This window comes from Neomonachus schauinslandi, chromosome 8 (assembly GCF_002201575.2).
Source record: "Neomonachus schauinslandi chromosome 8, ASM220157v2, whole genome shotgun sequence".
In the NCBI taxonomy this organism is placed as follows: domain Eukaryota; kingdom Metazoa; phylum Chordata; class Mammalia; order Carnivora; family Phocidae; genus Neomonachus; species Neomonachus schauinslandi.
Window position 1 is genome coordinate 69,494,414 of NC_058410.1, and position 26,516 is coordinate 69,520,929.

The following is a 26,516-nucleotide window of genomic DNA, read 5'->3' on the forward strand; positions in this document are numbered from 1 at the left end:
GGTCCCTGCATCACTCTCCCGTCCTCCTAGGCCCAGACAGGGCTCACTAGGTACCTGCATCACTCTCCCGTCCTTGCCCCGGTACAGTGTGTAGAGCTGGTACGCTCTGAACTCATGGGGAGGGGGCGGGGGGGAGCATCGGTGCCTGGGCCTCTTTTTAGGATGATTATGTGCATGAGCGTCCTTCTGGTGTCCAGGCTGTTGGTCTGCTGGTGGGGTGGGGTCAGAAAACGCTGACACCTGTGGGAGAGGAAGGGACAATCGCCCTGAGCACCATGACATCCGCAGGACTGACACCCAGCCCACCACTCCCATCTTATTCACGGCTCCCATCTTACTCCCGCCTTGCTCGGTCTCATGGCATTCCCCTCTCAGCAGCCCACGTCAAAAGAAATCTATCAGCACACTAACCGTGTGTTTGAAGTTAGCCAGATTTAAGTTCTGTGCTCTGGCTCCCAACCAGCAAGCCAAGAAAAGTGGCGTTCTAGCTTTTGGGTATGACGCTATCCCAGGGCCCTCTGCCAACCTGTCTCCCAGCCCTCCCCTGGCTGCTTTTATAGGCCTCCTGACCTTGGGCCTTGACTTTCTCTGCCTGTTGTCCTTTGCTCTGGGCTCTGGGGAGGTGGACAGGAAATCTTCTCTGGCCTCTTCTTTTCTGGGTACAGCCTGTTCACTGCTGGGGGTGTCTCCTGCTGAGACACTTCCCTACAGAGGAAAGAAAAAAAGCCCAGAAACCAGTTCTAATTGCCCCCCCTCTGCCTTTTTCTGTAATGGTGTAAAATGCTGTTTGCAAGACTGCATCCACGAAAGGACCCGTGGGACTCTGAGCCAACGACAAACAGGGAACACTGCCTGGTGGTTGACATTGCACATCTTCTGTTTTCCCAATTGCTTGAATATTTGGCTTTGACTCTATTAGGTGCCAAACTAAATATAGTCTTGGGTCTAATTCTATATTCTAGAGCTTCGGGAACCTACCACAAACACTTCAGCGTTAGAGATTTTTGATTTTTTTTTTTTTTTTTTGCATTTCAACAACCGCAACCACAACAAAAATACCATTCATTCTTTGAGCTTGGACCTCACAATTCATAATGGAGTATGGGAAATCTCTGAAATGAAAAAACATCACATTTCCACTCCTTATAAGAGCTTTTACAAATTAATATATACAATACACCCACCGGAACTTAATCAGAGTTACAATGCCTTAACCCTGGACACGGATAAGATTTTGAAATAGAATAATGAGTACATGGTATAAAATTTTATGGACCAAAAGTTGTCTTTATATCCTAGCCTTTTTCGTCCTGGGAGAGCTGAAAGGCAGAGTTCATTCCAAGGCTATGGTGTCTAGTCGTGCAGGCTGTCCCCATACAAGGGCACCTAGCAGAGGGAGCTGAAATCCAGCTCGGGCTCGCTTTACCGTATGTGCCCGAGCAGGGCTGGGCTGCCCAGGGGACATCTTCTTCTCAGTTCTCACAGAGGAATCACATGGGCTAACACAGCCTCAGTCCATTCCCTAAGCAGAAAGGGAGGAAGCAACCTAGGCCAGTGGTGGTCAAACTTTAGTCCACATCAGGATCACCCGCGGGGCTCGTTCAAACACAGCTTGCTGGGCCCCCTCCCGGAGTTTCTGATCCAGTAGGCCTGGGGTGAAGCCCCAGACTCTGCATATTTAACAAGGTCCCAGGTGACACAGTGGATGCCACACTTGGCAAACCACTGCCCCATACAATTAAGGGCACAGGGTCTGAGGCGGAGCTGTCCGCATGGTGGTGACAAGGCCATAGAAAGAGGGGGCTGGGAAAGACGGGCGAACAGGCAGAAGATCTGAACCCTTGGAGGAGTGGAGGACAGGGAGCTGAAGAGAAAGCACGGACGACAGTTTGAAGAAGCAGTGGGAAGGAGAGACAGAGGAGGGCACGGCCGCTGCCACACGAGCCCAGAAGCAGCGGCGCGCGTTTCCCACCCTCTGGAAGGGGGTGAAGTTGGGGAGGCACGGGAGGGCTACCCCCCACCTTGCTTTGTGCCACCTCATCTCTTGGCACAGACTGAGCTCTCCTCTCTTCCTTGAGCCTCTCTCTCTTTTTCCTCAGGCTTCGCCCACGACTGAAGCGCAAGACCTGAAGGAGGCAAGAGGCATGGTTACAAACCACTGGCGTGCGCAGCATCACTGTGATGGACTCGGCCTTGGACCTGGTGCTCTGATCTAATGGAGCTTCCAGCCTAGTGGGAGAGACCAAGCATTCACGTCAACAAGCACTTCCAGACTGTCTGCTAGGCTTCCTAGGTCCTGCGCCAGGCTCTCTAGGGACCCAGAGAGGAGAAGCACATTATCCCTGATCTCCAGTAGCTTACGGTCTAGGATGAGAACAGGCATTTATGTGCCGGGCCATGGCCACCGTATAGGTGTGTGTAGGCTGTGTATGGCTGAGCTCCAGGGAACACCACTCACAGAGACTAGGACAGGAATGGCATCCCCTGGAGTGATCAAACGTGGCAGCCCCGGGCCAGGCACAGGCTCACCATCTTGGTACATGGGATCTGAACTAGCCCATCAGATTTTCTCTTGACCAAACCGTATTCAAGGATATTTGCAGTTTGATTCAAACATTGAAGTGTGTCTGTGAACCATGGTCCCAACCATGGGACAGGAATCTCCTTCCCAGAAGGAAGCATTTGGTCTGCCCCTTCGAGTGCAGGAAGGTAGAACAGACACACGCATGTAGACATGGGGTCTGACAGCCTGATTTTGGAACCCAGCAGCAGCTAGCTGTAGAATCTTTGGGCAGGTTATTTGCCCTCTTTGTATTCTCCAGTGTAAATATGGGGAGTTAATGGAATTAACGACGACAAAGCAGGCAGCTGGTACACCCTGGACCATCAATCACTGTTAGGTGCCTTCCTCCTGCCTTGCTCCCTAGAGTACCTTGACTGGCAGAGAAAGTTTAACGAGGGTACAAATCTTTGAGCTGTCAGAAACCTTCAATCTCTGGCCCAGCTCCAGACCCTTCCCCCAGGCCCCTTCCTTCCCATTTCCAGGGGCACCCCCTTTAACCAAGGAGGTCCAGCAAGCAAAAACACCTTTTTCAAGGTCTCACAATTTCTCTGCAATAAAACATCTTGTCTTCATAGGTAGATAGTTCACCATAGTTTTCAGCTCAATGTTCAACTTTGTGTTCATTAAATTCAAGTGACACTATTATGGGACAAAACCTCTATGGGCAGCAGGTACCACCTAAATGGAGAATTCCTGACAATATCTGCCTGTGGCTGAACCAGATTTTTAAACTGTATTCTCATCCCCTAAGCCAACAGCTCTGAAAGTGTCCTGGAACCAAGGCTAAAATTACCTTCATAATATTACAACAATGTCAGCCTTTTTCTCTCTCACACTGAGTATACAGCGGTGTTTACCAGAAGCTGCACACGATACTCCAATGGATCACATGCATCTTCCTTTTAGGAAAACAGTATGGAGATTTGCAGAAATGAAAAATAATGCTACTTACTCTCCTCACACAACTTGTTTTGATAAAGTTACTTTTCACAAAAACAAGTTCATTTTGTGGTAACATAAATAGAGTTAAAAATGTTTATTCATTTAAAAACATTTCTCAAGTTGAATTTCAAATATGGTAACTATTAACAGATACAAACACAGCTCTTTATGGGCCTCTAGAACATTAAGTGTCCCTAGACCAAAAGGTCTGAAAGCCACTGTCCTAAGCCCTTTCGTAAGCTAAATTCAGACTCACTAGGAAGTCAAGTCTGATGAGGAGTGACTAGTGCCCTTTGCTCATTCAGCTTATGGACTCCTAGAACAGAATACAGCCCCAACATCAACCCCAAATTCACTTTCAGAAGCATTTGTGAACTGTATCAATCTAAAATGGGAAGGGATACTCAGAGGTCACCCAAATCATCAGAATAATTCCCTCCATAGACCATGTTATTAGCCAATGAAAATAACTTTGCATGGCTTACAGCCTTTCTCAGCGAACCATGTCGTCTACTAAATGGAAGGTTATCAATCTTTTCCAGTTCACGGAAATCAGGGTATATGGATCTTTAGAAAGTAACCTCTTAGTACTGCTGTGAGCCAGTGAAATCCATGGTCAGCTAACATCCCAAGGCAAGGAATTTCCTGTTTCACACACAGGAAGGCTAGTTCTAGAACCTCAGAACAGAAGAACGGCATGTATACAATTTTATGCACATTCCAAAGTTCCTTCTTCATGTTGAGAATAGAGTTTAGCATATATAATTACATAAAATATTCCATAAAATGTCATTTTATTTGCATTCAAATGGGTGTGGAAAAACTGAAGTCTTTTTTTTTTTTTTAATGGAAACACTAAAGGATAATCACACAGGAAAATGGTCCACGGTAAAGCTTTTTCTCTATGAACTCAGATCCTTGAGTTCTGGAAAACAAAGGGCAGGTGGGTTAAAGGCCTATAATTCTGTGTGCCTTGGGGATACTCCACCCCACAAAATTCGATGATCTTCATACAGCCAAGGACAGAGCTGGCTCTCCAAACTGCCAAACACTGAAATGCCATAGAACAGAGATGGATTCTGACCTTTATTATAGCATCCCATACTTTTTGATCTGTAAAAGACCAGCATTTTTCTATCAGGATTCATGGATGTGATTCCGTTGATGATTTGTTTGCAAATAGTCGGAAAGAGGTGGAAACTTTTTCCAAAGGACCACTTGACTTGTGTCTGTCAGGGATTCCACAGACTTCCAGACACCACTGAGAAGGACCAACTCCACGGGCAACAGGGTGATCAGTTTTCAGAAGGCAAAAATCTTCACCACTTCCAGAATCTGCTAGTTATATCAGGTAGGTTTTGAAAACAAATGAAATAAAGGCCATGCAGACCCCTGGGCTGATGGGGCTCAGGCACAGCAGGCTGGTATCTGGAATCTTCCTCTGGCTCTCTGAGACTTTACCTTCTCACAGTTATCAGGCATAATAAGTTCAGAAACTAATCTGTTTTTGCTGTAATGTAACAGAGTATCTCCAATCAGGAAGCAAACCATATCCTTAATATTGGACATTTAGGTTAACAAAATATTGGACAGCAACCAAAAAGCAAACTGGCTTTCATTATGATGAATTATGTGAACTGCAGAACATTTTCCTACTATAGTTAGGATAAAGGGCAGGATACAAAAGGGTATGTATATTGTAGGCACAATTATGAAAATTATGTGTCTGAAAGGTAATATGAATAAAAAGTTACTTCAGGGTGCTGAAATGATGAATAGCTTATACATTATTAAATGTTAGATAATTTCAATCTCAACTCAAATGATATCAATTTTTTAAGTTAAATGATGCTCCAAATACCATTATATTCAATAAAAAAGGAAAGAACACTATTATACTTGACTGCCTCTAATGGACATTTTACTGCCTTGTTTGCCTAGACTGGATCCCTTCCTCCCACCTTTCTCCAGGAAATGCCCCTTCCAACCACATAGTCAATGGATACAGCTATCTTCCTAAAGTGCCTGTCCTACTTGTTCAGGGCATTTGCCCCAAGCTCGCCAATCATGATCTTCTTCTGTATCATTTAAACCAGAACTTCTTCGCTGAGTACTTGGGGAGTTATAATCCACAAAGCTGGTAATGACCATGATCCAGCCACAGAGAAGAAAGGATGCCCATGTATGAAAACGAGCCCACTGAACCTTATGTCTCCGGTTCTGGTTATCTTGGAGGCCCACGTGGATTCCTGCATTTTCCACTGCCTGGTTGCAAACCCATCAATTTCTGATTTAAGTTATTTTGAATTGGCTTTAATAGATGGCCACTGGAGATTCCCAACAACTTTGCAGCCCCACATAATCAATATAATGGGAAATGCAATAAATCCTACCTGGGGAGCTTTAGTGAGGAGAAGAGCAACTTCCGGATTATTGTGGTAGCGGGCAGTCTCCAATGGAGTCTGGCCTGCCTAAGGAAAGGCACAGGGGAGGACAAGTGAGTAAAAGACACCAACCCTGCACACATCTAGCCCAACTGGGACAGCAACTCTGCACTCAGTCACACCAGCATGTAAGCAAGCTCAACAAGATATAATCACACATAAGACCTGGCCTTGCTCTTGAGCCTCGCCCCATTTAGTGCAGGAGCCAAGTCACACCTGAGAGCATAATGATTAACAACATACAGCAAGAGAGTCCTGACCCTCTAGGAAGCAAAGCTCTGGGATACCTGCCCACCAAGGAATGCTTCCTAGAAAAGAGAGGAGGGAATGTAAAAGACAAGGTCACGGTGGAAGATTTCAGTTGAAGAAACACAAAGGATCATAAAATCCAGCCAAGCAATGAATTTTCCCTGGAGGACACTTGGAAGATCAGGCCCCAGCCAGTCTCAGGACCTGGATTGTAAAGAACAATTAGGAAGCTTTGGCCATATCGGAGGCTCTAGGGAGATAAAGGCAAAAAGTAGGAGTTGCTAACAGTGGGATTCAAAAGAAGGGAAAGGCCATCATGGGACAGGTACGATGATGCACCACACAATATAGGTAGGAGAGCTGTGAGGAGGAAGAGGTGGAGGAGGAAGCTGGGGACTAGATACAGGAGCCTTTGCCAGCTCCAACACTCCCCAACTCTCTACACAACTGTTCTGTCCCCAGCCCCTGAGTCTGGGCTACTTCAGGAGGGCAGAGACCACAGGTCAGCCTCAAGGAAGAAAGGGTGCCTGAGCTGGTGCCTGCCATAGAACCTAGGAGAGAGAGGGAATAGGGTGGGGTGGGATATTGAGAGAGAGAGAGAGAGAGAGAGAGAGAGGGAAAGAATAAGGTGATTTTGGAGAGAGAAGAGAGTTTTGAGGATGATTAATCTGACGGTCATGTGGCCACTTTTCTGAGTAGCCTATTCGTTTACAGGGCAGGAACTCACTTTCCGTGACATCCACTTGTCAGTTTACTTAGACACCCACGACCTTCCCTTTACTGGCAGGATGTGCTCACTTCATCCAAGAGTCTAAGGATAAAGCCTTAGGGTTCATCAACTCATGGGGCTGCTAGGAGCAAGGGTTCCCTCAAGTCCACCTCTGGGGTCCTCAGCTTTAACAGAACCCCAGCTCTTACAGAGTAAGGCTGCGGGGGCTTTGTGCCCTTTGCAGAATAAGACTGGGTGAGGCTATGTGCCCTGCAGGAGGTGAGGTAGTAACAACACACTCCATTCTGGGAAGGGGTGGGAATGATTTTTAGAAACACTGTTGCAACTTAACTTACATTATTAACAATGGTCCCATCTGCTCCAGCTTCCAGTAAGATTTTAACCACCTTCTTGTGATTTAGGGCGGCAGCAACATGAAGCGCTGTGTCTCCAGCCTGAAATTAATCAGAAGAGAGGCTGCTAAACTCCATCTGATTATGGCATACAGCCCTCCGGATTTTCATCCCATGGCCTGGTGGTGGCTATTCAAATTAGGATTTGCCTTAGACTGATAGGGGGCCCTTTGCTCAAGTGTTACGTGGTTCTCTTTAAAGAGATCTCTTTAAAATGACCTACGTACAAAGATCACACTCCTTTCTGACTAAGGATACTAGAAATCACAGGATTAAGTAAAGGGGGCAAAGTAAGGTTGGGCTGGGGTTGTTGAGAATGGGGAGACCTAAAGCCTTACACCGAATTAGATAATGGGCACACAGCCATCACAGAGCTCTGTACCACGTCCCTCTGCCCAGGCAGAGGACCCCTTGGTTTCTGAGTACTAGAATGAGCAGAAGCTGCAAGAAAATGGCTACTTCTGCAAGCACCAGGGGGGATCCCAGCCCTGCAGCACCCATGGGAATGTAAGGGGCCCCCTGGGAATCACTTTGCAGGCTCAGGGTGTTCTTCGTTTGGGTGGAAACACTAAAAAAAAAAAAAAAAAAAAAAAGTGTTCACTTAAGACCAGCTGTTTTCAACCTCTTACCGAATAGCCTATAATAAAGCTCATATTTTCTTTCTACAAAAAATGTTCAGACAATCAACTATGAAAGGAGGCTATGGACAACTGCAGCTTGGTGGGCCAATTCCCAATGTGAACATTTGTATTTCCCAAAGCAGAAGGCTATAAATAAATCAGGCAAATACAGATGTGAAATAATCCATTCTCTCCCATTGGGTGATCAGGTAAAGCTCCGGATGACGTGTTTTCATGGGCAGCATGAAAATCCAGCTGTCCCAGGGCCCTCCTCCCCCAAGGGTAGCCAGGGAAGTTTTAGTTCACTGCTGAGTCACTTAGCTGCATGTGTTGGGGATGCTCTGCAGCATGAGTTTCCAACCTTGGCTGCAAATTGGGATCAGCTGGGGAGCTTTAAGAACTATTAACACCCGGGTCCCTCCCCCAGGCACTGATTTAATTGTTCTGAAGTGTAGGTTGGGCATGGGGATTTCTCAAAGCTCTCAGGTGACTGAAAAACATCCTGCCAAAGTTGAGAAACATAGGTTCGTGAGGGCTGGGTAAAGGTAATCTGATGAGCGAGAATCCGCTGGAAGCCTGGAGAAGGACAGGATCAGGTATTCAGCTAGGCCAGTGGTTCTCAATCCTGTCTGCACACTTAGGTCAAGAGCTTTCTAAAAATCCCATTACCTGGATTCTGGTCATTTAAACTGGGGTAGAATTCAGCAATGGTATTTATAATTTCCCTGCTGATTCTTAATATGCAGCGGGAGTCAGAAACCACTGTTATGGGGCACCGTCAATCTGAATAATGATCTGTTTTTAAAATTTCAGATATATGCACCCAAACTCAGAAAAGCCAAACAATGTATCACTTAGGTATCAATAAATACCAAGACATTTAAAAAATTTAAACTACTGAAAATCATGCACATTTCTATGGAACACTGTAATAATCACAGCTTTATTGCAAACCCCCAGTATATGGCACAGATGCAGATCACATACCCAGTTTTACAGAGACTAGAGACTCCATCAGCTCAAAGTGGCAGTGCAAGGAACAGAACTCACGGAGTCAGGAGACACCTAATTCCCTTGCCCATTTATTAAGCCACGTTCCTCTTTGTGGGTTTCCTTTGTGAAAGCATTACAACAAGTAAAACCTGCCCCAAGATCTTCAGAAAATGTTCAATATGCAAATGTGGAGCTATGAACTGGAATGAGAAGAGCAGGCTCTGTCCAGGAGGCCAGATAAACCAGGACCACAGGAACTCAGTGGAACACTCATGCAAAGGCCAGCACTGGCCTTGTCCCAGACTGGAGGCCCCCAGCAGTCTCTGTCCCCATTTGTGCTAACACACCTGCCAGCCTTGTGGGAATGGGGCCCGGTAGCCATGGGGAGGACACATGCACTGACCTGGTTCTTTTCATGGACAGAACAGAAAGCACTGAGGAGGAGCTTAATGATGGACAAGTGATTATAGCGTGCGGCAACGTGCAAACAGGTATCGCCTGCCTGCGGACAGAAATCAAACTCTGAGCACAATCTGAGCAGTTACATAAATAAATAATAAATAAATAATAAATAATAAATAAAGATTAAAAAACTGGCAGACTAGTGTATGTTCTTTAGAGGTTATCAGCCTGAACTGGAAGCACCCCCTTTCCCGTGGACGCCCGACTGCAAGCCCCACAGCTCTGTGCTGTTCTCTGAGGCTCCACCGGCTTTCTCCAAGCGGACTCTCCGCTTTCAGGTTTCAGACGCTGGGCGCCCGCTCCCCACGAGGCCTTCACCGGAGCTAAGGCAGGCTCTGCTTACCCAGCACTTGCTAGGAACCCACTCACCACAGCCTCTCCTACAGCCCAAAGGCTCTGGAGTATACCGAATTAAGACCAACAGCACTGCTTTGGAAACGAGCCCTTTTCCATCATGGATTTGACATGGCGCAAAGGTCAGGGCGGCAGGGACAGCCGTCAGATTTTAAGATCACGTGTGTTCTAAAAAAATTCAAGCTGCATCTCATTTTAGTAGGACCCCAATATTTCAGGCAGGGCGGGGCAGAACAGTCTGGGGAGCTGATGAGGAGGCAATCACTGGCGTAAGACAGAGCATTCAGGAAAAAACTCAGGATCAAGGTCTTCCTTAGTGGGCACGGGCTAACCCGCTCCCAGAGAGAACAAAACTGGAGACAAAGTCAGGACACTCTGCAGTGTTTTCTTGATGTTTTCATTCAAACTTTGTCTAGAGATGGCCGCCACCCAGCATGACCTTCTCCCCTGGATTAAGACGGAGCCAAGCTCAAAGCCCAAGTTCAGGGCATTCTGAGACTCACTTTAGAGGAGTCTGACCTCAGTGAGGGAGACCTCAGTGAAGGCTCTTTTTCGAGATGAGCCCCAGCCAGAGTCTCTAGTCGAGGGATGAGGCACGGGACTTACAAAGGAAACACCGCTGCTTGTGGAGGGAGGGGGCATGCCCACGTGACCTCCAAAGTCAGGCATCCTCTAAGAACTACTGACCCATCGGCTCATCTCAAGGGCACCTCAGTAACCAATTTGTAGACACAGGCATCAGAGGATCTCCCCTGGACGGCATCGTCTGCATTTGCTAACTGCACAACACTACGTGGGCAGAGGTTTCCTGGACTCATTTGCCAGCACATGCTATGCAAAATGTTGAAACAAACCCAGGCTGAGGAGCGAGGGGGAAAGGATGGGAGAAGAGCAGTGTTTGAATCTTTTGAGTTCTCTTCTCCTGCCCCTGGCCGACCCCTTAAGGCATAGCAAAAAAAAATAAATATAGTCCCCAAACACTTTTCCCATTTTCAGTTTCATTTTCTAGGTGTTAATACTCAAGTATGCTTTCAGGGTTACTTTCCAAGGTGACACAGGAGAGCGCGAGAGAAGCCGGATTTGTTCACCCACATTATTTTTGAGGTCGGCCCGGGACCCGCCCAGCAGGAGGATGCGAGTGCTCTGGGAGTGGCTGTTCTGGCAGGCCAGGTGCAGAGCGGTGTTCCCCGCCTTGGAGAGAGGCAAGAGAAGGGAGGACACGTTAGCAACATGCTTCTCGGCCGGTCTGCATGGGGCAGGCTTTGCAGGGGGCTGATAGACACTTGCAAGAAAAAAAAAAGTCAATGCTCCCATTCTCTGCTTCCTGACTGGTGGCCCCAGCAGAGGGGTTTCAGTGGCAAGAACAGTTAATGTGGAATCCAGACAGGCGCAAGAGTCCTATCAGCCACAAAACCTTGGCTCTGCCACTTCCTAGCTGAAAGTCACTGGTCAAGACTCTTAATATGCTCAGTCTGGAATTCCTTACCTGTAAAATGGAGTGTGACCCCTACTTCCTGAGGCTGTGAGGATTAATTCGGAGTGCCTGTGAGAGTATTTACTTAATGGCAAAATGCTGTGTGCGTGCAGTACGTTGCACTCCTTTCGGAAAGGACCGCATCCTTCCTGCCCAACGCAGATAACAGCTGTGACTACAATACACCACTGGAGTAAAGGCAAAAGAGGCCACTTCCTGTGAGTGCAGATAACTGAGATTTAACTTGTACGCCTTTGGAAACCTCCCATTCTTGTGTTTTCCTTGAAACATCAAAATCTGAACTATGAACAAAGGTACGCACACTGCAGGCAATACGATTACGTCAACCACTTACCATACAGATGGAGACCCTCTTGCTTTTTGGGCTCCACCACCAATATGCCATTTCACAGTGACAACCAAGGGTCAGAATCATGTCCATAGCAATGTTACAGAAAGAATTCATGACATAAACAACTTTTTAAAACCGTGCAGATGGTGCCTGCAAGGCTGCTGATAAAAGTAACAACAAAAGCAGACAGCACAAGAGGAGATGCGGTGTTAGTCTGAGAGAGCCTAGGAGCATACAGGAGGTTAAGTCTGTAAACTCAGTGATTGGTGGGCTGAGCTAAAAAGCTGGGTCAGGACTGCAACTGTGTGGGCTCAGAGCTATTTCACTGCCTGCTTATAGCTTTTCCTCGCCCCGGATCTGGATCCCATGGCACTGTCTGCCCATACTCATGAATGTTCTATTTCTCACCTCTTGAAAAGAGCAATGAGTTTTATTTAAAAAAAAAAACCACACAGAGGAAAACGGGATGTCGCTGGTTCACTTACCTCCCCTCTCATACCCTTAGCTCTAAGCAGCCTGGGTAGAATCTTTCTTCCTTACTGCTCCCTCCAAGGAACCTGAAGGTTATAGGCCTGAGCGCTTAGTGAGCTAGGAGGTTATCAACCTTCCACTGCACCAAAGAATCACCTGGGGGAGCTTTTAAGACTACTGGTGCTCAGCTGCAACCCTTCTAGGGACCCTGATTTACTCAGCCTGGGGGTGGAGTCTGGGCAGTTCAGGTCTCAGCATCAAAAGTCCCAAACACCCCTCGGCCCAGGGAAAACTGGGACAGCCTGTCACCTGAGGCCCAGTCATCAGGTGAGTTTGTCGCCCCCCACTTTTGTTTTTGTTTATAGTTTTCCAGGAGATTTTAGAGCACAAACAGGTAGAGAGCCACTGCTAGCTTAGCTCTCAAAGAGGATCGGCCCACGTTTTAAACACTCTGTCCTCTGTGCAAGGGCTCGGCGCCTGGCTTGGTGTAATTCTTACTGCCCTGGCAGTAGGTTGTCTCAAAGGTGTTGGTTTCATGGGAGTTATTAAATGTGTTGAATAAATGGGGAAATAAAAGGATTCTGATGGTTCTGGAACTATACACCAAACATTGCTTTGCTAATAAGAAAATATCAATTATGCTGAAAAACATTTGGATCAAGAAAATCAAAAACTGTGGATTAGAATACACAAATGATGGTATGTTCATACACTGGACTCTTACTCGGCAATAAAAAGGAATGAACTAATCTCACATGTAACAACATGGAGGACTCTCAAAAACATGAAGGGAAAGAAGTTAGGCACAAAATGCTGCATACTCTTTGATTCCATTTACATGATGTTCTGGGAAAGGCAAAGCAGATCCGTGGTTGCCAGGAGCTGGGAGTGGTGGGTGGGTGGGAGACTGCCACTCGGGCACAAAGGAAGTCTCTGGGGCGATGGAAACATTCTATATCTTGATTGTGCAGGTGGTTACACAACTGTATACATTTGTCAAAACTCATACAACAATATACCTAAGAAGGCTGAACTTTATTGTATATGGATTATACCTTAGAAGCTGACATTTAGAAAATGTGACCTAGGAGATATGCGTAGCAGGCATTTTTCCATCCTGAGTAATGAGTACTTATTTCCCAGACAGGGGCTGATATACTCACTGAGTAAGTTCTTATACAACAGAATGTTCTTATACAACAGAATGTTCTTATACAACAGAATATCATCCAACCTCAAAAAAAGAAAGAAATTCTATCATTTGTGACATGCATGACCCTAGAGCACACTTGTTAAATAAAATAAGCCAGACAGAGAAATACTGTATGGTATCACTTACACGTGGAAGGTGGGGAAAATAGGGAGAGGTTGGTAAAAGGGTACAAAGTTTCAGTTACAAGTATCCTCTAACATACAACATGGTGACTATAGTTGATAAATTGTATACAAAGAATAGAACTGAATGTTTACATCAAAAATTTTTTAGAAAGTATAAACCTGTGAGGTGAGGGGGGTGTTCATTAACCCGATGGGGGCAATCCTGTCACAACGTATACATATATCAAGTCGTCACTTTGTATATTTTAAATATCTTACAATTTTGTCAGTTATACCTCAGTAAAGGTGGGGGCAGAGGGGAGGGCCTTTTTAGAGACTTCGCCAGAGGATGTGGCTGGTGCAGAACGTAGAAGTCCTTTTCTGGGATAGCCCCTACCTTTGCTTCTGACAGTCTCTGCTGTTCTATCTAGAGAGACCTTGTGGCTTTCCACAACACCTTCGGGGCCCCATACAAGATAGGAGGCAGTGTGGTGGAGCAGACGGACTCAGATTAGTTTATGGCCCTACCTGTGTGTCTTTGTTGAGACTACTGGCTCCCAGCTCAGGCTTCCCTATCCATTAACTGGGAACCACCTACTTCTCAGAGTTCCAGGATCTAAGATACAACATGGGTCCACCTACAACTCATGTTCCAGACAATATACCACTTTGAAGAAATGAAGCAGCCACCAGTTTGCAGTGACTCAGGCATTACTGGAGATACCATGATGCTGGCTTGCTTCTTTTCCTCCAGTTTTTGTCCCATGAGGGAACCATGAGAAACATTTATTTTTTTTTTTTTAAGATTTTATTTATTTATTTGACAGAGAGAGACACAGCGAGAGAGGGAACACAAGCAGGGGGAGTGGGAGAGGAAGAAGCAGGCTTCCCGCGGAGCAGGGAGCCCGACGCGGGACTCGATCCCAGGACCCTGAGATCATGACCTGAGCCGAAGGCAGACGCTTAACGACTGAGCCACCCAGGCGCCCCCATGAGAAACATTTAACCAGTAAATGACAGCACAGAGCTGTGTGAAGTGCCAAGGGAGCTCTGCAGGAAAGAGCCTGATGGGCCTTTGGAGAGGGAGAGGCCACTGCCCTGGGAGCCCGGGTTGGAGGTCTATAGGCCGATAGGAGAAGCAGGCTTCCCCAAAGGGAGTGGGCAACGGGAAGGACGATGAGCCCCCTCTGGTAGCACACGAGGCACATACTGGGAAAGGCTCAGGGAAGAGGCTGCAGACAGACTGAGGCCACTCCAGGGAGGCCCAAGACAGTGTCAGGCTGGGGAGCTTTCCTGGAAGGTTTCTGAGCAGAGAAGGAGCAGGATGAAGAAGGGACTAAGCAAGCTGGCCAATCTGCTGTGAGGTTTCTGCAGTAATCCAGAGATGCATTCATTAATAATGAGCACAGAAGGAGGGGATGAGACATGATGAGTGACTGGAGGGGAGATAGGAAAATGCGGGAAAAGAGGTGCTGCTGGCTTCTCCCCGTCTCCAGGAGGACGGGGCTGCTTGCCGAACCACACCCGGATAAACCAATGGGAAAGCGGTGAGAGCCAGGAGAATTCAGAGGAAGTCAAAGCCACTCTAGTAGGTTCTCTTGCTCACCATGGAGATAATGTTTCATTTCCCCTGGTCCCACGAGCTCTCGCTTCGCTCAGTGAGGAGGCTCACACAGGGACGACAGCCTGCAGCCATCCCCACCTGTGAACGGAGAGTTCTAGCACCCGTTGGGCCTCACCTTGTTCTTGGCAAGCACGTTGGCTCCTGCTTTAACGAGCAGTTTGGCTGACTGGCTAAAACCGTGCCAGGATGCTTCGTGTAGGGCCGTATTCCCGTCCTAAGGAACACATATGGAGACAGAAAGCACATTACCCAAGACCTAATCCATCTCATTAGAATCGATACATCACAGTGTATTTCTAGGGTACGCATCACAGGTCCTTTCTCAACGGGGGCTTCTCATAGGAACCACAGAGCCCAGAAAATGATTTCAGGGGCTAGTTTCTCCATTCTCCCAGAAATGGTACATAACAAGTACCATTTTATTTTTTTACAATTTTTGGCAGGGAGGGGCAGAGGAAGAGGGGGAGAGAGAATTTTAAGCAGCCTCCACCCCCAGCATGGAGCCCAACTCAGGGCTCAATCCCATGACCCCGAGATCATGACCTGAGCTGAAATCATGTTGGATGCTTAAACTACTGAGCCACCCAGGCACCCCAGCAAGTACCATTTTAGATTGATGATGTACAATAGATGCCTTAAGGCATTAGGGCTTAAATCTCTCCAGGAACCCCGGTTGAGAAAGGCTCATCCATAGTCACATTTAACAGAAAACAACATCGAGATGATGTTCATTCCTTCCCACCTCCATCACCCCTGGGGTCTGCTCTGCTCTGCTCCTGGCCCCAGAGAGAACCCTGAAAAGATCAGGCAAATGAAGAGTCCAGCTTCATAAGCTGCCGGGCCCAAGGGCTGGATAGGCAGATTCCTCCTCTCTTTTTCTTCCCCCAATTTAATCTCACCCAGTTTAATCCAAAGTCTCAGGGACCGAAACAAATAAGCAGACACTGAGACAACAGTGACTTGTAAAGAAGATAAACAAGTGTCCTCAGTATGTGGCTTTTTAAATAAAAACCAACCAATTAACACACACAGCTGGCATTTGCTTAACTTCCTACAATAGAAATATTAAGTGCAGTGAAGTGAGTGGGGTGGGGCTGAAAGGGCTGGGGTTATAGGGAGGGAGAAGCATGCAGAGGAGAGGTGGAGAGACCGCGCATGTGCTGTTCCAGGTCAGAGCGCGGAGCAGGCCTGGGGGCAGAGCAGGTGCACTGTTGGGCACGTCCAGGCGCTGGCTTTGGCTCTTCTTCGTCCATACCACGAGACTGGCTGAATGGCACTGACACCCACAAGGAGGAGGCTAGGTAGGGTCTGAAAGGCCTGGGAATGGGGTGGTGCTGGGAATGGTAGTGGCCATATTTGGGCTGGCCCGGGGGACTGACTGCACACAGCAGGAAGCAGAAGGAAAAGTGACTGGATGGGGACACTTGTGAGGGGGCTTCTGGCATGCTGCTAATGATCTGCTTCTTGATCTGGGGGCTCACAAAGATGTGCTCAGTTAGTGAAAACTCACTGAACTGCATGCTTATAATTTGCACATTTTTCTGTATATATGGGACGCTTGAGTTAAAAAGTTGTCTAAAAAAGTAAACACAGGCCGAACTGCACTTAATTACAAAGTTCCCTGCTTTAAGATTAACGATTTAAAAGCAACGATTAATATAAAATATATCATTGGGATTTCTTAAAGAATTGATTTTGCTCATTTTTTTCCTCCCAATATATTTCAAAGTAATTCTAATTTTTTTTTAAGAAAAGTGAGCAAGTTAATTTGAGTCCAGGGCACATCCTTTCCCCCATCCAGGCCTCCACAGGTCATTATTTCTAGAATTTTTTTCTTTACCACTTATATTTATGTGGTTGCCCGCTGCTGCCACAGAACAGGGGGAAGGATTAAAAAAAACACAATTTGTTGGGATATTAGATACTGTTTCAAAAGAAAGTTGGGCTGATTTTATCATGTTAAAGCATGAGTGACAGGACTCAGGAATGATAACATTGAACAGTCACAAGCTCCCAAAGCAAGGTGCTCAGGCGGACATGTCCCACGTCACCTTGTCTTGGCGGTCCAGAGCACAGCCCTCCTGGATGAGCGCCGCAATGACATCCGTGTTCCCCACCACTGTGGCCCGGTGCAAGGCGGTCTGATCCCCCTGCAGAGTGACGTGGAGGCGGGAACATCAGTCAGCTCTCCCAGCCCTACCCTGCAGCACTCACTGAGCTACTCTGACACAGCGACATCTCCTGTCGTCAATCAGAGCAGACCGGCCACCATGCCAGGCAGAGCTCTTTTGTTCCCAAACTCAGTAGGAACCTTAAACCGACCACGGAACGACTTCAGAGCTGACATCAGAATGAGGGTCAGGGACTCACCTGCCACCCCGAGGAATGGCAGTGTTCAGAGATTATGACTGTCACATCTGGAAAGTGGGTCTGAGAGCCAGACTGTGTGTGCTATGCAGTTAAACCAGCAATCTTTACTCCCTACTGAGTCCTCTAGTTGCCTGTTCTCTTTCAGAGGAATCACTATCCGGCTAAGTCAGCTAGCAACACTCAACGATTTGACGACGGGTGTATATTTGTTGATTGACTTATATGGGCTGAGGGCAATGTAGAGGTTTATGCCATGTCATCTGAGGACTCCAGGGACTATCACTGCATAAGTCTATGAAGCCTATTCTAATATTTCATGTCAGTATCCTCACTGATTTATGCTGCATTTTCTTTATGATCAGATGCTGGGGATTGCTGATCTTCTCATTCTCCATCAGGGCACCAAAGGGAACTTGACTCTTTCCCCTAGTTGCAATTGAGAGAAAGTAAGATGGTCAAGATAAGAGAGAGTTCTGAAGTCTCTAAGAGCACATCTCATCTCTGACGTGTACTCAAGGAAATCAAGTCGAAACAAATTAAGTCTAGCCTGGGATCCAAACTGAAATGGGGAGATAGGTGAGCAGTGTGGAAAACTTCTGGTAGGAAGGGAGAGGTGCAGGGCAAGGGGGACAGGAGATGTGAATCTTGCACAGTCTTGGGAGACACCTGTCATTTCACTGGGCCTCTGTTTCTTTACCTGTAAAGGAGGGGTGGATGCTCCCTAAGTTCTGTCCCTTCCCTTCTTGGGTTCTATGCTTTGGTTGGTAAGAGTTCTGCATAAAGATGTTCTGGTGGGGCACCAGAGGGGCAAAGGACACACCCTGGCACATCCCTCATCTTTAGCCCAAGAGAGGAAAGAGAGACTATTATTAAGACAAAAAATATGGAGATTTTTTTAAGGGGGATACACTGCTACCTATGAATCGCCTTAATGAAGTACTGATTCTACTTACTAAACACGCTGGAATCTAGAACAAACAACAATGCACATTAAAATCACTTAATCCAAACAGAAATTCTGGAGATGGATGGTCATAATGGTTGTTCAACAATGCAAATGTACTTAATGCCACTGAACTGTACAGTTAAAAATGGTTAAAAAAATGGTAAATTTTATGTTATATGCATTTTATCACAATAAAAAGCACTTAATGCTATTTAAAACTCAAATTCACTTTCTTAAAATTAAAGAAAACAAAAAACCTCCCTTTAAAAATCCATGAGGGGAAGTGATTTTTATTTTCTTCCTTATACTTTTAAATAGTTTCCTACTTTTTATATTTAACAAATATAATTTTAGCCACAGGAAAAACTCCTATTTATTAAAAGTCTAAGCTGTAACAATATACCAATAATGGCATTGTCCACGTCTCAGAATCTTTTCTCACTGTTCATGTGTAGAATGTAAGGGATTTCCACAGTGATGGGTCAGCACATCCAGCTCCAGTATTATAATTGATTCACTGCCCACAGCATTTCTATCATGAATCCTCCCCGTTGGCATCATAAGCCATTGTTCCCATTAGACATTAGGTTTAGACTGGGTTTTCTCTTGTCCACCTTCCCAGAGACCTCTTACTCAAAGAGAACCCTTTCTGCGCACCTGCAGTCACAAGAGGAATGTGGCCACTGGATGGGCGGGTGCAGGAGGCACGTCAAGCCATTACACATTCATCTCAAACATCCTAGGAAGTGTTTCCAGATGACATACACTATGTCCAAACAAGTCATCCTATGAGAAACTGCCCAAGTCTTAACTTTTAAAAATTTCTATAAGAATTCCCACGATTGCCATTTCCCCATTAGAATGGTGACAGGTTTTCCCAAAACGGGCCTGAAGTGCAATTTATGACCTGATGTGAAAGATGGTGCTCTGGTCTCGGCAAGAAGGGAAGACTGCAGCTCATTCTCTAGAGGTAAACACTGATGGGGCTTTAATTCCCACAGACTGCCAGCACTCAGAACAGCACTCCTTGGACTGATGATAACAACCCTGACACAGAACAGAACTTAACCACTCGATCTGTGTTGTGCACAAAGCCCGGAACTCATGGGTCGTGTCGGTCACTCTTCTGTCTGAGTCCTCGCATGAGGGGCCTTGGCTGGTTAGAGCACAGTCTAGCCTAAGCCTTGCTGCAGGTCAAGTGTTTTATCATGTTTCACAAGCTACCCCTAAATCACGAGTTCAAGCAGCTTTGGAGCCAGAACATCACTATTATTTATTACTTGCTCTCGGCATGAATCATCTGTTTTTGCTTCCCTACAGAGGTCTTTTCCTTTGTGAAACTCTAGCTCAACGAAAGAAGCTAAATCTAACTTTTGGTTTAGCCTTTAAAAGTAAATTTCCAGACGGATTAACAAGACTCAAGGAGATCTAACAACCTGGTGAGACTACAGTGAGAACACAAACTGTCCTAAGACACTGGGACAGGTGTCTCTTGCAGAGACCTTTTAGGGGCACTGCCTGTCTCCAGACCACCACTTCCCCTCCATCTTCACTGCCCTCAGAGGCCTCACTCCGAGCCCGGGTCCTGGCCTCCTCAGTCAGATAAACACTGCTGAGAAGGCCAACATCAGCCTTTCCCCACTGCAAGTGGCTGTCCTTGAGCCGCGCCATTAGCTTTGCGAACACTGAATGGGACAGTTCTGGAGGACTGAGGAAGACAATTTCTCTGGCTTATAAACACCAGCCACTCCAAAGTTACCAAGATGAGAGTTGAAGGCCACTCAGACATAAAACACATAAGCAAAGGGCCAGCCTGGGCTATCTATCTCAGGGCTACTCTTCCCCAGAACACAACCCAATTGAGCACCTGAGACCCTCAACTGAAACAGGGCCAGTTACCTGGAAATCAACTTTCCCCCTATAAAATGTACTGTGGAAACATTTCCTCTTTTTTTTTTTTTTTTTTTTTTTTTTTATTTGACAGAGAGATAGAGGGCACAAGTAGGCAGACTGGCAGGCAGAGGGAGAGTGAGAAGCAGGCTCCCCACTGAGTAGGGAGCCCGACACGGGGCTCGATCCCAGGACTCTGGGATCATGACCTGAGCCGAAGGCAGACACCCAACCAACTGAGCCACCCAGGTGCCCCGAAACATTTCCTCTTTCAAATAGGACACAGAAAACAACAAAATGTGTCCTCAATACATACGTTATTAGCAGACCCAGGCAGCAACTTTGACATAATCCTTATTTCTGTATTATCTAAATACATCATGAAATTCTGAAACTTTGAAAAAAAAAATGCTGCAAAAGGTATGACACTCTTAACAGCATTCGATAGTTGTTTGTTCAGTAAGTATTTATTGACCCTCTACTATACTCCAAGTGGCATCTAATTCTCATTTTATTGATTAAAAAAAAACAACAACAGCTAAGGCTCAGTGCTGTTCAGTGCCTCGCCAAGGATAACCAGCTAATTCGGGGTAGTGTGGGGTAGGCCCGAATTCAAACTGTCAAGGCTCTTTGCACTTAACTCCAAGCTGTTTCCACCCTGTGAAATCAATGAACCTCAGTCTGGCAGGCCTTAAAAAAGATCAGCTGCCTCTTGATGGCATCCCCTAGCTGAGTCCTTTAGCACAATGCCATGGCCACTACAGGCACCCAAGAAGTATCTGTGGAATGATTAACTACAAAAATGCAAAAGGAAAAACACCGCAGCTGGAAACGCGGAGAGCCAGCCACCTTGCAGTTTGGCACTTTGGTTTGGAACATGCTGACCTGTTTGTAAAGTGCATGAACTGCCAAGCTCTCAATTTTTCTGACTTCAGTGTTTCTCACGTATGGAATCTAAGGAGTTTGGAACCTCTGAGGTCTCCATCTTTGTTGCGAAATACTTTTAGCGTTCTCTCCTACATGGTGAGAAAGAGTGGGCACAATGCACGCAGATGCCGAAGCTAAGCTCATGGAAGAAACCCGAGTCCCGCTAAGGCGGAACATGTCCCTCTTCAGGAGGAATCTCTCCCAGGTGGCACAGACATGTTGCAAGGAAGCCCAATGGCACAGGTGTGCAAAGCAAGCTGCTGACCTCTTTTTCTCTCTCTGATCTTCTAGGGTTCTTGCTAGCCTTTCTTCTCTGGTTTTTCTTATTTTTTTCTTCCTTTGTGGCTTTTATCATGACCACGGGGTCCTGGACTATTTCTGAAGTGGGGGCCGTGTGGTTGCTCATGGACCAATCAGAGATGGCATCAGAGCTCCAATGTGAGTTGACAGGATTGGCCGGAAGCAAGAGGGAATTTTCTCTTGGAGTTTCATATTCTAAAGAACTGGTTTCCACAGGCTGAAATTCATAATAATCCCATTCCAGGCCACTGGAGGTCATTCTTCAACTAATTCTCAGTCCTTACCATGACATAAGGAATGTATCTGTAGAATATGAAGTTAGGAGTAAATTCTTCACAACATTAACATTCTCTATTTCTACCCATCATCCAAGACAGGTAATTTCTGAACTGATTTTTTTCCAATAATTAACGTCCCAGCTTCTTTAAAAAAAACACCCATAGTTTTCTTCTTCGAATTCTTGCATAAATTTCAAAGCTGATCACCAACAGGCACAATAAATATGTAGAAGAGAGACATGAACAATATTCTGGCAAATGGATTGCTTCAGAACTAGTGAAGATCAATTCTACCTTCTCCTTTCTCAACCATTTTTACACTGTTTTGTTGCTGTGTTTTTGTTTTGTTTTTGTCTTGATTTAAGCTATCAGGGAGAAGCAATGTACACACTGTCTGATTAGGGCAAGAAAAAGATGCAAGAAAATACATTATTCCAATAAATGAAATGAAGGTGTTCCTGTCTGAAAGTAGCACTGAATTTCCTTCGGCTGACATGTCTCCCCTTGGCTACCCTGTGAAAATTCCTATTTTACTTCCTACCTTGCCTGATATAAACTTCTAGGAAGTTAGCATGGCTTTTGCTGCATGAGAACACATGTGATTCTCAGAGCTCAAGACCGGAGGCAGGAGTTGGGTAGGAATGGGTTAACATGCCTGGCATGGTAGCCTTGCCAGAATGGCCAGTGAGGACTCTAAGGCAAAGAGAAGACCTGATGCATCCCAACATGTCTGTACCAGAAACCCAATGCTCTGCCTTTTCTGTGGTCAGAATCTCTTCTCTCTCTCCTTGTATGTTCATTTCTGTCATCTAAGGAGATGATATATAATCAGGAATGTTGTGAGAGTTACAGTGTGGGGAAAAAATATTATGACCCAAGGTAGAAATCAACAGCTAAAAGCTAAACCAGCATCTTTTGAAAGTAACATTTTTGATGACCCAACAGGTTCCAAATATAACCAGAGATTTACGAATGATACTGTTCAGCCTTCTGCTTGTACATAAAGTGATGACATTTAGCTATTTCTTTACAAATGCTGTCCACCTCACTTGTGTGTCTGCCAAGTTTTAGAACATTACACAGATGACTAAAGAAAATTAGAAGCCCTTTGGTAACCTACACCCTAGCACACCTGAGGGTCTGAAATTTGATTAACACTCTGTAACCACAGTTGTTAAAGGTGAGTCAGGAAGAGATTATGGTAAGTGCAAATTCTGTAAGATTTTGTGTTCCTCACAAAATTTCTTATTTCTTAGAGTCCTACCGCACAAATTAGAGTTGAAATTAGAAACAGTTTCTGAAATTAGCTTCCAATCACATTATCATAGGACTTTTTCCTAATAACTAATCGGAGGACAATTTACATAATCTTATCTATATCCTCCTCTTAGAGAATTTACTTCCCCAAAGACCCAAGGCAACCCTGTGCGCTACGTGACATCACCCCAGCCACTGCTGATTGACTCAGAAATGGATACTTGACTCCAAAGGAGCCAATCAGAGTCTTTCTCTAGATAATCTGAATGAAGAGACTCAGAGACTGAGTCTTAATAAAGGCACAGCACCAGAGGGAACTCTTTCAAGACTTCCTTTTTCTTGGATTCTATGATATCAGTTGTTTTTTCTTTTGGACAGGTCCTCTTTAACTAAATGTACACTAAGAGAAATCAAGGTGAGAAGAGGAAAAAATTAAGTTTTTAAGCCCTACTTTTTTTCTAATGGTCAATGACACATTTCCAACAGGCCTTGCCCAAACTTGGGTGTATGTGTATGTGGTGTGCTCCTTCACACTGAGACAGGACATAGGCAAAATACCCTTTGAGGCTCTACACTTGGATGATACTAGATAGGACATGAACCATGATGGGAAAACCACCCCACCCTTGCAAACTCTAGCTTGGTACCTAGAATGGATCCCAGGTCTTCAAGAGGAAGTTCTTCCCACCATGGGGACCAAGATGAAGCTAAAAAGTGCTAGGAGTGCATCTTTTACCCTCCCACATTATAGCAGGCTATACACTGTACTCTGGATTTCTAGGCAGACAAGCTCCCCTAACAACCCATCCCAACAGAATGTGGCTTCTACTCACATCATCCTGGACATCAAGGTCACAGCCAGCCTTCAGCAAGATCTGGACCACAGAAAGATGACCCTTATTGGCAGCAAGATGAAGGGGGGTCCGGCCATGCTGTTAATGCAAAGCAAACACTTATTTCAGAATAGGACATCAAAACCACTGCTCTGGGGGTGCCTGGGTGGCTGTCGGTTGAGCTCCTGACTCTTGGTGTCGGCTCAGATCATGATCTCAGGGTTGTGGGATTGGGCCCCATGTCAGGCTCTGGGCTCAGCATCGAGTCTGTTTGAGATTCTCTCCCTTTCCCTCTGCCCCTCTCCTGCTCATGCACACACACACACTCTCTCTAAACAAATAAATAAATCTTTAAAAAAAAATAACCACTGCTCTGGAGGGAGTGGGGGCCTAGAGCAAGGTTTACATAGTGGAAGCCCCCTTCCCCTTCAGTTTGGCAAGAGATTCTTATATATTTACTCAGAATTCAAGTTTGTCTCAGTTAACTTTTGTTATTGGCATTGTGATAAATGAATAAAATATGCTAAAAATATGAAGATTTCCGTCAGTGCATAATTTCTACTCCCCACTCAACAAACAAGTAGCAATATGAGGGGTTTCATGTTTTCTCTTATTTTCCCCGTGGTGCTAATACTCAAGCATGATGGAGTGGTCACAATGAATTGGGATAGGGCAAAAGATAGGAGAACAGTAAGAGGTCAAGCTAATCAGCCCAGAAAAATCTGGTTAGTAATTATTAAAAATTGAAACTACTGCCCAAACAGTTTTGAATAGGTTCTCCCTTTTTTATTTACTTATTTTTTATTTATTTATTTTGGTTCTCCCTTTTTTAAAACAAATTTTAAAATTACAACATACTTTAGCCATTCAAAAATATGAATAATATTTTAAATGTACATACCCACCAATCACTTTAAAACACCATAGATGTTCCTTGTGAACCCCTCCCAGATTTCATTTCCCTCCAGCTCCAGAGATAACCATTCTTAAATTTGGTATTCTTCATTCTTTTGCCATTTATTATATTTTACTACACATTTATTGCTATAAATAATAACTAAACATTGTTTTGCTTACTTTAGAGCCTTACATAAATAGTATTAAACTTTTTATCACTTGGCAATTTTTTTGTCCAATGTTATAATTTTTAGATTTTTTTTTTCATATTGTCACATGTAGTTTCGGTTCACGTATTCATTATTCACACATTCTCTACTGATGGGCATCCAGGTTCTTTTCAGTGGTTTGCAGAACACATTTGTATGCACATCTCCCTGTGCATCTGAGCGGGCTTCGTAGCCCTATTGTTGGATCACAGAGATGACCATCCTTCAACAGCCCTATCTAATACACAGTCTCCTTGAGGTTATGACACGGGAGTAACATCCAGAATTACTCTCTTCGGTATAAATCAACTATCCGGAGAACTGACCTTGCCAAACTCCAAATTCCTCAAATTCTAAAGGAGACATTATGTTCCCTTTGCTTTCTCACTCAAGTTCACTGTGAAGAAATGTTCTCCCTCCTGCTTCAAAAATCATTTAGCCATGGCTCCCACCATGTTGAAACACACCCTCCGCATCTCATATGGGTCTCTTATTAAGGGAATAATAGTCTCTTAGGTCCTTCTAGCGCCTCAATAAAACTTTCCAAAGAGCTTTATTGATATTCTAGCAGGATACACCCATTTATGATCTCCATAAAGTGTCAGTTTGCCATGGGTACCTAGCCATGGAGGAAAATAGAGATAGCAGACAATAAAGGATCTTAATTTCTACCCATGAAATGCAATCAAAGCATTAGAATGATTCTGTAAAGAGGTCAGAGCTCACTTTAAAATTAGAATTCTTAATTAAGAAAAAGGTTACTCCCAAGAAGGTGGGCTATAAAAAGTCTTCCTAAAAGGGTAATGTCTAAGAGAAGATGGAGTGACCTTCCTTGGCTAGCACTTGTCTCAGTGCACATTGCTTAACCTTCATTCTTTCAGTGAAAGGTCCACAGCCGATCAGATGGAGCCAACTAAGCGGGTTCCACTCCCTGGACCTGGTCCCAGGCTCCGTCTGTCATCACGTGTCCTTGTTGAGGACATCAGATAATGACCTTCACCAAGGTTCTAAGGCATTATGAAACACAGGGAAGTTTGTCATGTTTGTGAGGAGACAGATGAGTGTGCTGTTAGGAAGGCTGACAGGATGGTGGGACCCAAGTGCTTCTGAGCAACTGGAAAATATAAACCCTGATGGGGAGAAGTCACTGGAGAGAGTCTGGAAAGAGGACAAAGGACAAGGAGTCTCTGGGTGTCAGGTCAGGGGAGCCCGAGGAACATCCTCCTCAGCAACCAGATATGGCTGGTTGGACGGGGACACCCAAGGAGGTAAAAGGGTTTGCCCAAATGAACACAAATAATCAGAAGGCGGAAGGAAATGCTGCTGTGGTTTAAACCAGGTCACACCCGGGAGGGCGCTTTAGAAACTATAAATTACTGACAAGATGGGCCTGGACTAGAGGCACCTTCCCAATCCAAAGTCAGCAGAAAATCCCCTCTGTGGCGAAAGGGCAGGCTGGAGGCCCTGGCGCCTGACAAGCCCAGTTCAAATCCCGGCTCTGACTAATAACACCGGTGTGACTTTGTGCACGACACTCTCCTAAGCCCATTTTCTCACCTATAAAAGAGGAATAGCCGCCACTATCCACCCCATAAAAGCTTGAAATAGGATAAATGAGGTAA

General features: G+C 45.4%; 1 protein-coding gene across 1 annotated transcript in view; it reads right to left on the reverse strand.

The window, feature by feature from the left end:
• The window catches only part of ANKRD6 (ankyrin repeat domain 6), a 138,912-nt gene that overhangs the window by 13,132 nt on the left and 99,264 nt on the right, over positions 1–26,516 (reverse strand). The window contains exons 3-12 of the mRNA XM_021693299.2: positions 23,789–23,887; positions 17,039–17,137; positions 15,103–15,201; positions 10,842–10,940; positions 9,337–9,435; positions 7,264–7,362; positions 5,899–5,976; positions 2,022–2,126; positions 571–705; positions 55–240 (exon numbers count right to left, since the gene is read on the reverse strand). Of these exons, the coding sequence (XP_021548974.1) occupies positions 55–240; positions 571–705; positions 2,022–2,126; positions 5,899–5,976; positions 7,264–7,362; positions 9,337–9,435; positions 10,842–10,940; positions 15,103–15,201; positions 17,039–17,137; positions 23,789–23,887 (1,098 nt within the window). The remainder of the gene's footprint in view (positions 1–54; positions 241–570; positions 706–2,021; positions 2,127–5,898; positions 5,977–7,263; positions 7,363–9,336; positions 9,436–10,841; positions 10,941–15,102; positions 15,202–17,038; positions 17,138–23,788; positions 23,888–26,516) is intronic.